The 12,087-nt window shown below is 36.3% G+C and overlaps 1 protein-coding gene across 3 annotated transcripts in view; it reads right to left on the reverse strand.

Annotated features, from left to right (window-relative positions):
- The window catches only part of kif26ba (kinesin family member 26Ba), a 186,005-nt gene that overhangs the window by 112,404 nt on the left and 61,514 nt on the right, over positions 1 to 12,087 (reverse strand). The window contains exon 1 of one of the 3 annotated variants that reach the window (XM_088626177.1): positions 5,359 to 5,509. The exons of the other annotated variants lie outside the window; for them this stretch is intronic. Within the exon in view, the coding sequence (XP_088482303.1) occupies positions 5,359 to 5,397 (39 nt within the window). The 5' untranslated portion in view covers positions 5,398 to 5,509. Of the gene's footprint in view, positions 1 to 5,358; positions 5,510 to 12,087 lie in introns of those variants that run through there. 3 annotated transcript variants of the gene reach the window in all.

A 12,087-nucleotide genomic window follows, 5' to 3' on the forward strand; every position in this document is an offset into this window, starting at 1 on the left:
AAATCAACTGATGATGTTGGTCTGGGAAAACTCTGGTTGATGGTGTTCCTTTTTACTTGTCTGCTCTTGTAGTCTTTTCAACTTAAAAAGTGATTTTAAAATTTTTAAAAAATCAGTCACAAAGTCGCACCTGTATTATATGTTCATAGAACTGTTCACAAACAAATAGAGAAAATTGCCATGCTGTGAAAGTGTGTGTGTTTTCTTTTATGTGGATGACAGAAGTTAAAGAGAAAAAATAATAAAATGATTCCTGATCTATGAGACCTGTCTGCCTTCAGCTGCAGGAAATTCTTCAGTGAAGACAGGAAAAACAATTTCAATGTCATCATGCACAGCACAGATTACTGCTAGTTACCTACTCTTGTGCTGGGATAAAAGCTGGCAATAGTTTGGAAGGATTTGTTCCTGCTTTAGCTTAAGTGCTACAAGTAGCCACTTTTGCCTGGGTCTTGCTTTCCACACATCCGCTGAATGTTATACTTAGCACATCTGCTTTGAGTTTTAGCCAGTATACACGATTAACATTAGAAATTGCTGGTACAGTTATCATGATTTGCCAACCATGCAATTGCAATCCTGTTCACGCCTGCTTGCATATGTAAAATGCATCTACTGTGCTATTGATCTTGCTGTTGAAGAACAGCACCTTTCATGTCAGTTTCTAAGAATTAAACCGGAGAGAGTAGACAGGCACTACCCCACAGGATGCCAGCCCAGTGGATAGAGAGAAGGACTGTTTTGCCAAGAGTGGGGGGCAGACCAGAAGGGGGTGGACTGTAAGAGATCTGCGTTACCCAAATGTAGATTATTGCTGTTGTTATTGCTGCTATTATTGTATCACATGCAATAATAAAGAGGTTTCTTTTATTCCACTGTTACAGTAAATAACAGCATTTAGCTTCTGTTTAGCTATTCATTACATCATCTCTTTATCCAGGGGGATAAATGGCTAATAATACTTTCATATCATTTATATAATTAGAAAGATGTATAGTACAAATAAGTTGGTCTGATGGCACAGCAATTATTCAGGTTCAGGATACCATTCTGAACCTGCATGTCGGTGTGGAGTTTGCTTGTGTTAGCTGTTCACATTGTTTTTATCCAGAGTTTCTGGTTTCCTACCAAATACACACAGATTCAGCTGAACAGGCTATTCTATATAGGGTTCCCTGCAAGCCATGCATTTAGGTCTTTAATTGTTGAATTGCTTTGAAATTTCAGACCCGATTAACTAACAGGGCAGTATGGTGGACACTTAGCATTGCTGCCACATAGGTGTTGGGTCCTGGGCACCTTTTGTGTGGAGTCCCTATGTTCTCTCTGTCCCAAAGTCATGCTGCGTATGCTATTTGCATCTCATTTTTTTCCTGTGTGTATGCAACACAATGAACTGGCATCCTCTCTTTTGATGCCTTGCACACTATTCTTCAGGGATAGGCTTTGAATTGCCGTGGCACTTACCAGTAGTAGGTGGCTCTCTGATATTATGGATCGACATGTCAGTAATCTGTAAAAGTAACATTATGCCACAGACTGAGTGAGGCCCTTTAATTAATATACAAAAATACTGCTACAACTCCTTGAAGCCACACAGTAGGTAACAACTCAGAGAGATCAATAGAACAGACTGGGCAGGATAAGAGAAAATGACAGACTGACAAAATGAGAGCAAGATATTTTTGGAGTTTTACCCACAAGCAAGTACATTTCATCCTAGCACAAGGAGCCTGAATTGAGGAAATAATATTTCTGATAGTGAACCAAATTCAGCAAATGTCAGCATGTGTAGGCTGCAAACGAACAAGTAAAGGTTTATTCCATACTGAAAAAAAAGAAAAGAAACACAACGTTTCGGCTGTGGAACCTTCTTCAATGCATCTCTTTTCAGTCTGGAATAAACCTTTACTTGCTCCTGAACAAGAAGATAGCCAAACAACTACAACAAGCACCAAATTAAAAACCCACAGGCACATTGGTTAGTCACTTCCAAAACTGTAAAAGCGTAAATTCTTTATACAGTACTAAGGAACCATTTAACATGCAAATCATCAAGGTTACAACCCACAGTGCCAAAGTCAAATCTGTGCATCTTGTGCATAACCTGAAGAGAGATAAAGAATCAAATGATGGATTACAGATGGCACCCAGAGAACATAAAAAAAACAAAGACCTTCTGGACAGTGGAAAAACTCAGATAATTGCCCTTGACTAAACCAACATATGTAATCACATATGTAATCATATTTGTAATCACCACAGCAATCAACCCATCATTCTTCATTTAAAATGAATTTGTTGCTGAAAAATATAGAAAAGAAAACAGATTTGCTTCTCTTACATTCAGCTGCCTCTGCTGAGATGCTGGAAAGTGTCAATTTCAGTGTCACTGTGGTTAAACTAACAGTGCCATGGAATCACACTGGAACCTGATTTAGTTCAACCAAAGCCTTCTGTGAAACAAATATTTATATTTACAAAGGCGGGAAAACCTGTCAAACTTCTTCAGGAACTAGACATAAAAGAGTCATTAGGTGGTCTGGCATATGCTGCAGGCTTTTGGAATATTTGACAAATACCGTGAAATTTAGGTGCAGCATCTCTTAATCGCAGAAACAAGCCATAACCCATAAGAAATCGTTGCTATGGACCTAGCAATACTTGAATTACTGTTACTGTTTATTTTGTTTGAATTTATTTTCTAGCAGCTTACTTGAACAGTCTAGATCACTGAAAACAGCAGCTATTAACAGCTGGTTACTAAGTAAGCTGGATCTGTCACAGAAAAATCAATAAACAAAGGTGTTAGGTTACAGTTTATAACATTTAATATTTTCAGTCTTTAAAAATACTTTCTCCTGTGTTGAAAAGGCAGTTGCCCATTTTGTTAAACTGATGACAATCAACGGATTTTACTATGCTGAAATCATACCACAACTAGAAATGGTGCTTAACATTTTTATGTAATTTTATTGGTGATCCTTACTAAGTACATATAATGAGGTAATTCCAAAAGAGAAAAAATCCCAATTTAAAATAAAACTCATACCAAACAAATTCATCAATGTTTAAGTAAACAATGAGTGCACCAATGTTTCCTGCCATGTCTTCGTTTCAGACAACAAAATATATCTGTGAGGCAAAAAAGTTTAGAGCAAACTCTTGCAGAAACCCCTCTAGACATGCACAAAGTTAAACCATGGAAAAGGAAAGTGTGGGGTATCAAAGCAAAAGCAAGGGAGAAGCATGGTGAAACGTACAGAGCTATGATAAAATTATAGGAAGCCATACCGAATCAAATAAAAACTGGACCGCAAGTGAATGGAAGGACTAGAATTGCATGGTACCACAACGAGAAAATAGAGAATTCTTAACTTAGATCTATCACCTAACAGCAGGCATGAATGCAGAGTGAGAACAGGCCAACCCTTTTAATACAAAACCCAGGGCATAAGTAAAAAAGCCTTTTTGTTCAGGCACTGTGCAGTCTGCCATTACGGCAAAACCACACAGGCCATAAACTAGCGAGAATGCTCAGCCTTTGATTTAGAACCATAATCAAAAGTGTGCTTTTAATTAAGTACTGCGTGATGTCATGATGTCTGCTGCTAACCATTTCAAGACATTACTAGGCACTAGGCACTGTTGAGAATCTCATTAATCGCTGTTCTTGGGCATTAGAACCTCTCAGTGGTTTGCTATAAAGCAGAGAGCTTGCAGTGATTTAATAAGATAGTGTGAGAGGTTTGAGGTCAGGTGGCAGCAGGTTAGCAGAGACAAGGTCGATCTTACACTGGCACACTTACTGTAGTACCTTTCATTAGAGAAAAGCAGGACAAAACAGCAGGGGACAGCTGAGTTATAAAGAAACACAACCCACGGTTCACTCCAGCATTGTTGCCATCAATCTCTTTACGCACAAAATGTACAAGTGTTTGTATATACTTGTGGGATCAGCTGTGAGTGGTAAGTGGACTGTTTTCTTTGGTCTTTCTGCTGTACTTTGGGAGACCAAAGGAAACAGCCCAGTATTGCAATTCAGCACATACCATTGAAGAGTGAAATAAATCCTTCTATTCTAAATAAATTCTATTTTTGTTTCATGATTTTTGTCAGTGTTTTGAATGAAGCTTCGTTAATGGTTTTTACATGTTCTTAAGATTACAAGTTAAAAGTTTTTAACCAGTTTTACACACTTGCTACTGTACTTGCCTCACTTGGTAAACAAAAGTTGCCACACAGTTACATGGATTTAAAGGCTATTCAATTAAAAAAGTCTTAAATTTAACAGAAAGAGGAGTAAGCTTAATTTCCTTCATATTCCAAAAACTAAAAAATAATTAAATAAAAACCTTGACACATTTTATTTCTAGTCAACTACACTAAATTAAAAGTGCAAACTTAATGCAACTATATCTGATATATATTTAAGTCAACTTGACTAAGACTATGACTGAATAAGAAACTGCTGACTGAATTAACACTGGTCCCAGGATAGGCCATCTGACTGACTGACACTGGAACCTGTATGCTTTCTAATTTCGCTCCAGAAACCGATCACAGCTGATGGGAGCCTGACACACCAGCCCAGCTGCATGGCAGCCATAACTCATCCATGTTAAGCAAAATGCAAATAGCAATAAAGCAATAAATGGGCCCATGTTATTCACCCAATTCATCCATCTTCTTTTTAGGCAGAGAATTATTTCAGGCCTGATAGAGCACAAAGTATTTTATGCAAAGAGGCTAGATCCCGTAGATCCATCTGATGAACAATCAATAGCCCCTGTCATAACCTCACTCATATCATATACTGTTTCATCCTTAGTTATACGACAGGAATGGCAAAGTGCTTAAAGAATAAGCTAAGGTGACCCAGCCCATAAAAACACCATTTAGAAAAAATCTTGGCACATTAACATGTATAGAGATAACTATGCTTACAGAAGTATTAGCTAAATGTCCTTCTTAAGCCTCTAATGTTTCCAAGATCTCGGCACAGAATAGTACAAACTTACAAACTTTTCATCTTTTATTAATAGCTCCAGGAAATTTCTGATGGAATAAAAGACCTGGAACATTCAGTCAGATTAAGCTCTTAAAACAAAATTACTGTAACTTACGAGAGAAGAATAATTAAATTACCCCCAAAGCTAAAGAAAACATCTGCACAATAACTCCCTTTGGTCAGCCTTTGTATATAGAAGAGTTTCCAAAAAGTAAGATATTACAGACCCCTGTTAAAAAAAAGACATTAGAAACAGCTGGTGGTTGTCTGTTTCTTTAACACATTGCCCTAAGATGAGGAACACAAAACAGCATAAATTAATTAAACTCAAATGAATCAATACTTACCCAACCTTGGTGAGAATGCAAAGCAAAACATAATGGCATTGGATTTGTTTTTGTGTATCAGATCCAGGTTGAAAATAATGCAATGAATAGGAATCATTGAGCTCTAAACCAAGTGGCTATTGAACATTTACTAGCTCACGTACAGCAATACAGACATGGGTCAAGGGGGGTTACTGCTTGCAGTCACGCTTCTCAGTTCTGGGTCTGTGTTTTGCATGCTGACTTAATGAACTGCTGGCTGAGTGTTGCACTGTGCTGCACTCCAGCAGGAGGTGTGTCACGAGCAGGTGGGTCACTCCAGTTTCTACGGTGATTTCCTCTACCCGGCTAAACATTCCTTCTAGCCATGTACTCTAATATAACCACAGCCAACCCCAGATAAGGCCCAGGCCATAAAAACAGTAATAAAACCCTCACGCTCCATATTAAATGTCCCATGCCTTTCCCATTAAAGACTACTGCCTTATATTACTCAATCTTTATCTTTATTTATGTGGAGGAAAATACTGCTCTGGTACCTCAAGAGCGCATTAAACCTTTCCACTTTCACCTACACACACTCTTCAGAGTATTTTAACTGAAATAAACGACAGATTGTAAACACCATTTATTGTCATTCTATAATTGTTTTATATCTATGTATCTAGGTGACAGAGACAAGCTATCTAGCTCAAAGTGAAGTTCCACTGTGTCTGCAGCAGAGTTCAGAACCTGCATTGGAGTATCCAAAGCCAGGTGATGTTACTACTGAGTTGTTAAAGGCCCACCACCCAACCGTGATTCACAAACACAAAATGGATTTCTTTTTTCCCCTGAGGAACATTGTCTCTTCATTTTCATTTGTTATGACATACACAAATGGTTTACACTACATGTTTCATATCTTTGCACCATCGCACTTATTTTATGTCATAAAATGCCATCCAAGCTACACAGGCACAGGCATCCTTTAATCCTTACTTATCATTTTAGAAGATAATTTCTTGTCCCAGTTCTTCTCTAAGAAAGTAGTTGTAAAAGCAGCAACACCTCTGTACTCTCAATCCAGCGACTTGCATTGTTCTTTAATATTGGCTTATGTTTTTAAAAGGTTTATACAATACTTTTCACGTGTCACAAGTGCTATTTGGACCTCGTGTTACTGTCAGTCACAGGCAGCTTTTATCATGCATTCACATGATGGTTTTCTATCAACAGGTTTGTTCAAGGAATCCTCAAGAGATGGTTTCTCCAATGATTCTAACAACACAAATCTGCACTGCTCTTAACATGGCTGATACAGATTTTGTGGATCACACAACACATAAATTTAAAAGATTAATTAGCATAAACCGGTGAATGTCACACAACAGCTGTTTCTTCAGAAGCGCATTTAAAAAACATCTGGGCAAGTTCAAAAACTCTTTTTTTTCTTGGCTATCCAGTTTCCTTTTCTGTATCTTGAAATTAATGCTTTATCTTTTAATCGATCTGTACCTTTTAAATTTTATTTACAGACTGACAAACTGAATGAGACAGTTTAGAGAATTGACTGTGAGTCAGTATATTACTTTTATATCATCAACTACATTACTAAAGATTCGTATCTCTTCAAAGTGGTCTATAAAAATATTTTCCTTGGAAGATTTTCAAATAAATCTGGTTCTCAGAGTGAATAAGAAGAATTAATTACTGGTACAAAAGATAAATCAGTACTATAAACCCTTACAGCATTCTTTGGATAATGTGACTCTTCAGCAATACACCAGAAAAATGAAAAACAAGTTAAATAAAAAAAGGACTGATTAACACAAAGCCCAGAATGGTCACTTATGCTAGATAATGTACTGTACAGCCCACTAAAACAGAAACATTTTGGCTAAAGTGTCCAGATTTTTTTATGTTAAGCATTTTCAATGCTGTATGACCTCAACTTCTACATTACTTGTGTATTGTAGCTGAGTACAATTTAAAGTCTCCCACTACAAAGTTGCATCCTAAGGGGATACTAGTAAGGAGGTGGCTAGAAAAATTTTAAACTTAATTCTCTTTGCAGCTGCTTTTGCTCGATCAATTAACAGTCTTCCATGTGAGATTGCCTACTGGGTTCAGACTGTAGGGGCCAAAGGTCAGATCTCAAACTGTGGCTACTGTAGCACATTAACTCCCTGAAATCTTAAAGAACCCTTTAATCCCAATGTAAAGTAAATAGTCAACTGATTCATTACTTTTAACTTTTAACAATATGTGCAATATGTGTGTACCCCTTTTCTTTGTTTCTTTGTGTACCCCTTTTTTTCTTCCATTGGGGAAAGTGAAATCTATAGATAAGCCAACATTATTAATTCATTTTTACTTCTATATGTTGGCAGTTTTCATGTTAATTATTTTCTCAATTCATATTATCGGGAATAAAAAAAACATAATAGTTCATAATTCAAAATTCCTAACTCATCATTGAATATGCATAACTCTAATGCATAATTCATATACCGAATGAATCCAATGAATTTCCTGATTCCTTTATTTCGTATTTAAGAGCAACCCAGATGTGTAGCACTGTGAATTAGGTATAATGTTAGACTAGTATCAAAAAGAAACAGCTTAGATTTGATCATATATCTACCCAAAAACAATGATGCAGAAACAATGCAACAGAGAGTCTTAACCCTCAAGTTTTGTGCTTTTAGAAAACATTATCTGTGGATAAGAGAAAGAGTTCAGGTAATATAAGGTCACCTCTGACAAGAAAAAAAATGAGACCCTTACACTTTTCAGATAAAAGGTATCTGACACAGACAACTAGCTGCCAGTTTGATTTAAGGGGATAAATGCTGAAGTCGTCATGCTATGCCTGTCTGTATCAGTTAAACTGTGGCATGCAAACTGAGAGGTCTTCACAGTGTTGGGATTACTACAGGATCAGTTATAGTCTGAGTCAAAATCCCCTCTTTCCATTCTTGTTTGTGAAAACCTTTCTCTTTTGCAAATCCCAGACAGAACAGATATTTATTTTCTTAGGAAGCAAACAAATACAACTATTAGATTTAAGAAAATTATCATTTTTTTGTAGTTTGCAAGATCTAAATCCTGCTTAAGGAAAGAGAAACAGTTATTCTCCACCTGTGAGCTTGCTATTCATTACTTCATCAAAAACAAAGGGGGAAAATGCCAAACAAACGATTCCCCATTATCATACTGTGGGAAGCAGGAATTGTTTAGGACCAAAGTGAGATTTTACTGTTGCCAGGCTGTCTGAGAAATGTCTTAATGAAGAATGAAAGCCTAAAATCCTGGATGTATTGTAAATTGAACACTCCATGAAACACAAATGAAACACAAGGATTGTTTCATGAAACCTTCTCCCTGGGAAAACAGCTTTGTCAATTGGTTGTGTTCCTTTAACCTGAAGAGGTGCAAGAGTAAGACAGATAGGGGAAAACCACACTTCTCACATACTCTGCCCTTCCAGGCCAAAAGTATAAGAGAACATCAACTATTGCATTGTGACTGTAATATATCTAGACATGTCTTCACAACACATAATGTCATCTTCTAAATCTAGGTGTGCAGAGGAACAAGTAAAGGGCAATACTATAGTGAAAAGAAAAAGAAACACAACATCTTAGCTGATGTGTCTTCTTCAGGCGTGAGGAAAAGAGAGGAAGGTAGCAGGGATATGAATCTCAGGAGAACAAAGGAGTAAGTAAGCTGTAAGTAAAAAAGAGTGTCCATACAAATGGCACATTCTTTCTCAGTGTGGAATTAAACTTCATATGATTCTTTAGACACATATCAGTACACTATAAAGGACCATATTATGCTGGATGTGACTTATACATTTGACCTGTTATCAATGCTGGATGTGACTTATACATTTGACCTGTTATCAATGAGCACGAGAAACAAAACAGAGAACAACTCATGGCACCAGCTTGTTGTCTAACCAGGCATTTATATGTATTAATTTCCAGAAACAAAAATTGTAGGTTTTTTTTCTACAATGAGGGCTAATGGAGGCCCCTGCATGCTTTTTTCATGTTGTGGTTTTAAGGAGATGTTTGTTTTTACATGTATATACTCAGGTGAAACAGATCCTTTCAAACATGCTCGAGCAAAACACCTCTTTATATTTTATGAAAGTGATTAAATACTCAGATTTTGCCAAGCTGTTAACATAAGCAGACAGGGCAACCAAAGAGAAAGTCAAAGTTTTAAAATTAAGACATGTTAATGTTAAGCATCTACCCAATATTTACAGTATATAGAAAACAGATACTGGAGGGGAGGTCTGTACTACATAATTGAGTGAACAGTGCCTCCAGGCCAGTATGATTTAGAGTGGAACATACTGCAGCAAGAAATAAAGACTACAACTTTTACCTAATGTATATACTGTAAATACCACAAGTAATGCTACACAGATACCACATAAACACCACAATCTTAAACCTTGACTTAACCATCCTAGATAACATATTAATGATTGAAGAAAAGTTTTATATGCATCTTGCAAAAAAGTGTAATGAAAACACAAATACGCAGTTAAAATTCCCTTACTCGTTTAGATAAGAAACAAAGTTCAGAAATATGAACAACGCAAGTTCAGACATGTTTTATATTAGTGTTCCGATACCTTTAGCAATGTACTGTGACCACTGCCTGCTAGAGATCACAGTCTAATCCACATCTCTTGCCATAGACCGCAGTATGCTTGACCAACTAAAGCAAAATAAGAAAGCATGTAGTAAATGAATGGGCTGCACTGCCTTCTCCAGATTACAAGCCTTTGCTTTGCCCTGTGGAACTACAGTTACAGACAATATTTACCCAACATACAGGGTTTACCCACAAGATAAAGAGTGTTTTTACAGCACTTCGTTCTGTTTAAAGAGGAGTGTTAGAGAATCTGTTAATCCCAGCCTGCTGTACCCAAAGGCACAGCTTGATAAATAGTTGAAAAACTACAGACAGGAAAGTCACAAGGGTAATGATTTTTTTAATCTTGTTTCCACTTCTCTTCATCCAAATTAAAACAAACAAAATGAAAAAAATGTTTACAGTGTTTTTGTATAAATAATAAGTCTTTTCTAAAGTCTTTTTTTAAACTAAATGTCTATCATACCAATGAACTTGACAGATAATTTCCCCTTATTTATGTCTATTGAATCTGGTATTTCCAAACAGACCCGTCTTTATCAGATGTTGTAGAATCTCAGTTACTCACATTTTTCACTACATTAATATCAGCATAACACTGCAGTAAAGTGTGGTATCCTTTGAACCTTTCCAGTGTTTCATCAAGTTTGAATGTTGCTTGATCAGTCAATGAGTCACTTGGGTAGACTGGCATGACAGCCTGCTAACCAATATTTTGGTCATTCAGTTTATGGGACTTTAAAATGGTTGACAGCTACTGAGCTTTTTTATACCTGTATATTTGTCATAGCTTTGTCAAGAGTTACTATCTCCTCATGTCACTTTGTTCCACTGGCTCTGAGCTCCTCAGTGTTCCATGTACATCGATGTACAGTATATCACATTTTGGGGGACGAAGCCTTTTCAGTGATAGCTCCTCATCCCTGGAACACTATTCCTGACCATGTTAAAAACGTATCCTCTACACATTCTTTTAAATCTCACTTCAAAACATTGTTTTCGACGCCCTTCAATTCTTGTAATTTTACACGTTTAATTTTTTACTTTTTTAACTACACTTTTTTTGCTACATGTGTATTAGTCAAGTGCCTTGACAATGCTCTGGATTGGAAGGTGCTACAGTATATACTGTGAGAATAAAAAATAATTGATTGGTCATATGTTGTTGCCTTGCTGCCCTTACTTACATACATAAATATATGACATTTGTTATACAATAATTTTGACTAGGAATCAACAGGCATTGAAAACTACAGAATAACCTCTAGACCACCCAGTAAGAATAGATTCAAGTCCACTGAGTCTGCTACTTCAGGATATCCGGTGTGAGGATGTGAGGTTTGAGGGGAATACTGTATGTATGGCTGTGAGACAAGAGTGTTAATTTCAGTCAGTAACTGGAACATATAATGAAGGTTAAATCTGGTGTGTTCCTCATGCATATTTTGTGTGTAATATAAAATAGAGGAAAAAAAAACCTTGGCAGTTTTCAGTTTTCAGTAAAAGTCATTGCACACTCAATGTCCATTACTGTTTTATAGTACATTATTCCTTGGGTAAAACTAAGTTTTTATTACATTCTATTCGTTTAAGTGTTACAGTAAATTATTTAATGTAGTGCATTCTGTTCTTTCATTTTAATATTTTTTAATTCGTTATTAATTGGTTTATTATTTTGTAATTGTTTTTTTATGGTACATTTTTTATGGTACAAGTTTTTACTGTACATTTAATGTTCATTACAGACACTTGTTCATATACAGTATGTATATGGACAATGGATAACAATTCTTTCCTATAAGTCAGTTAAATCATTAATGTATAGCCATCTGTTTTTCATAACTAAAATTCTATGGTAAAGAAACACATTCTGTGCTTTTCTTTTGACCTTGTTAAAACACATCTTACATGCCTGTTTACTTTAGCTTTGATTTTTGAGCATAAAAGTGGTTATTCATAAAACCTACCACTGGTTTAACCATGTTTTACTATGGAAGTAAAGGGTTTTACTAGGTCAGTGTGCCTTTTTTAGGATTCATAAACAGGGTGTACCAGAAAGGCACTATTGTGACTTCATGCAATAATGTCAAA

Source organism: Lepisosteus platostomus, chromosome 3 (assembly GCF_059453375.1).
Source record: "Lepisosteus platostomus isolate fLepPlt1 chromosome 3, fLepPlt1.hap1, whole genome shotgun sequence".
Taxonomy (NCBI): domain Eukaryota; kingdom Metazoa; phylum Chordata; class Actinopteri; order Semionotiformes; family Lepisosteidae; genus Lepisosteus; species Lepisosteus platostomus.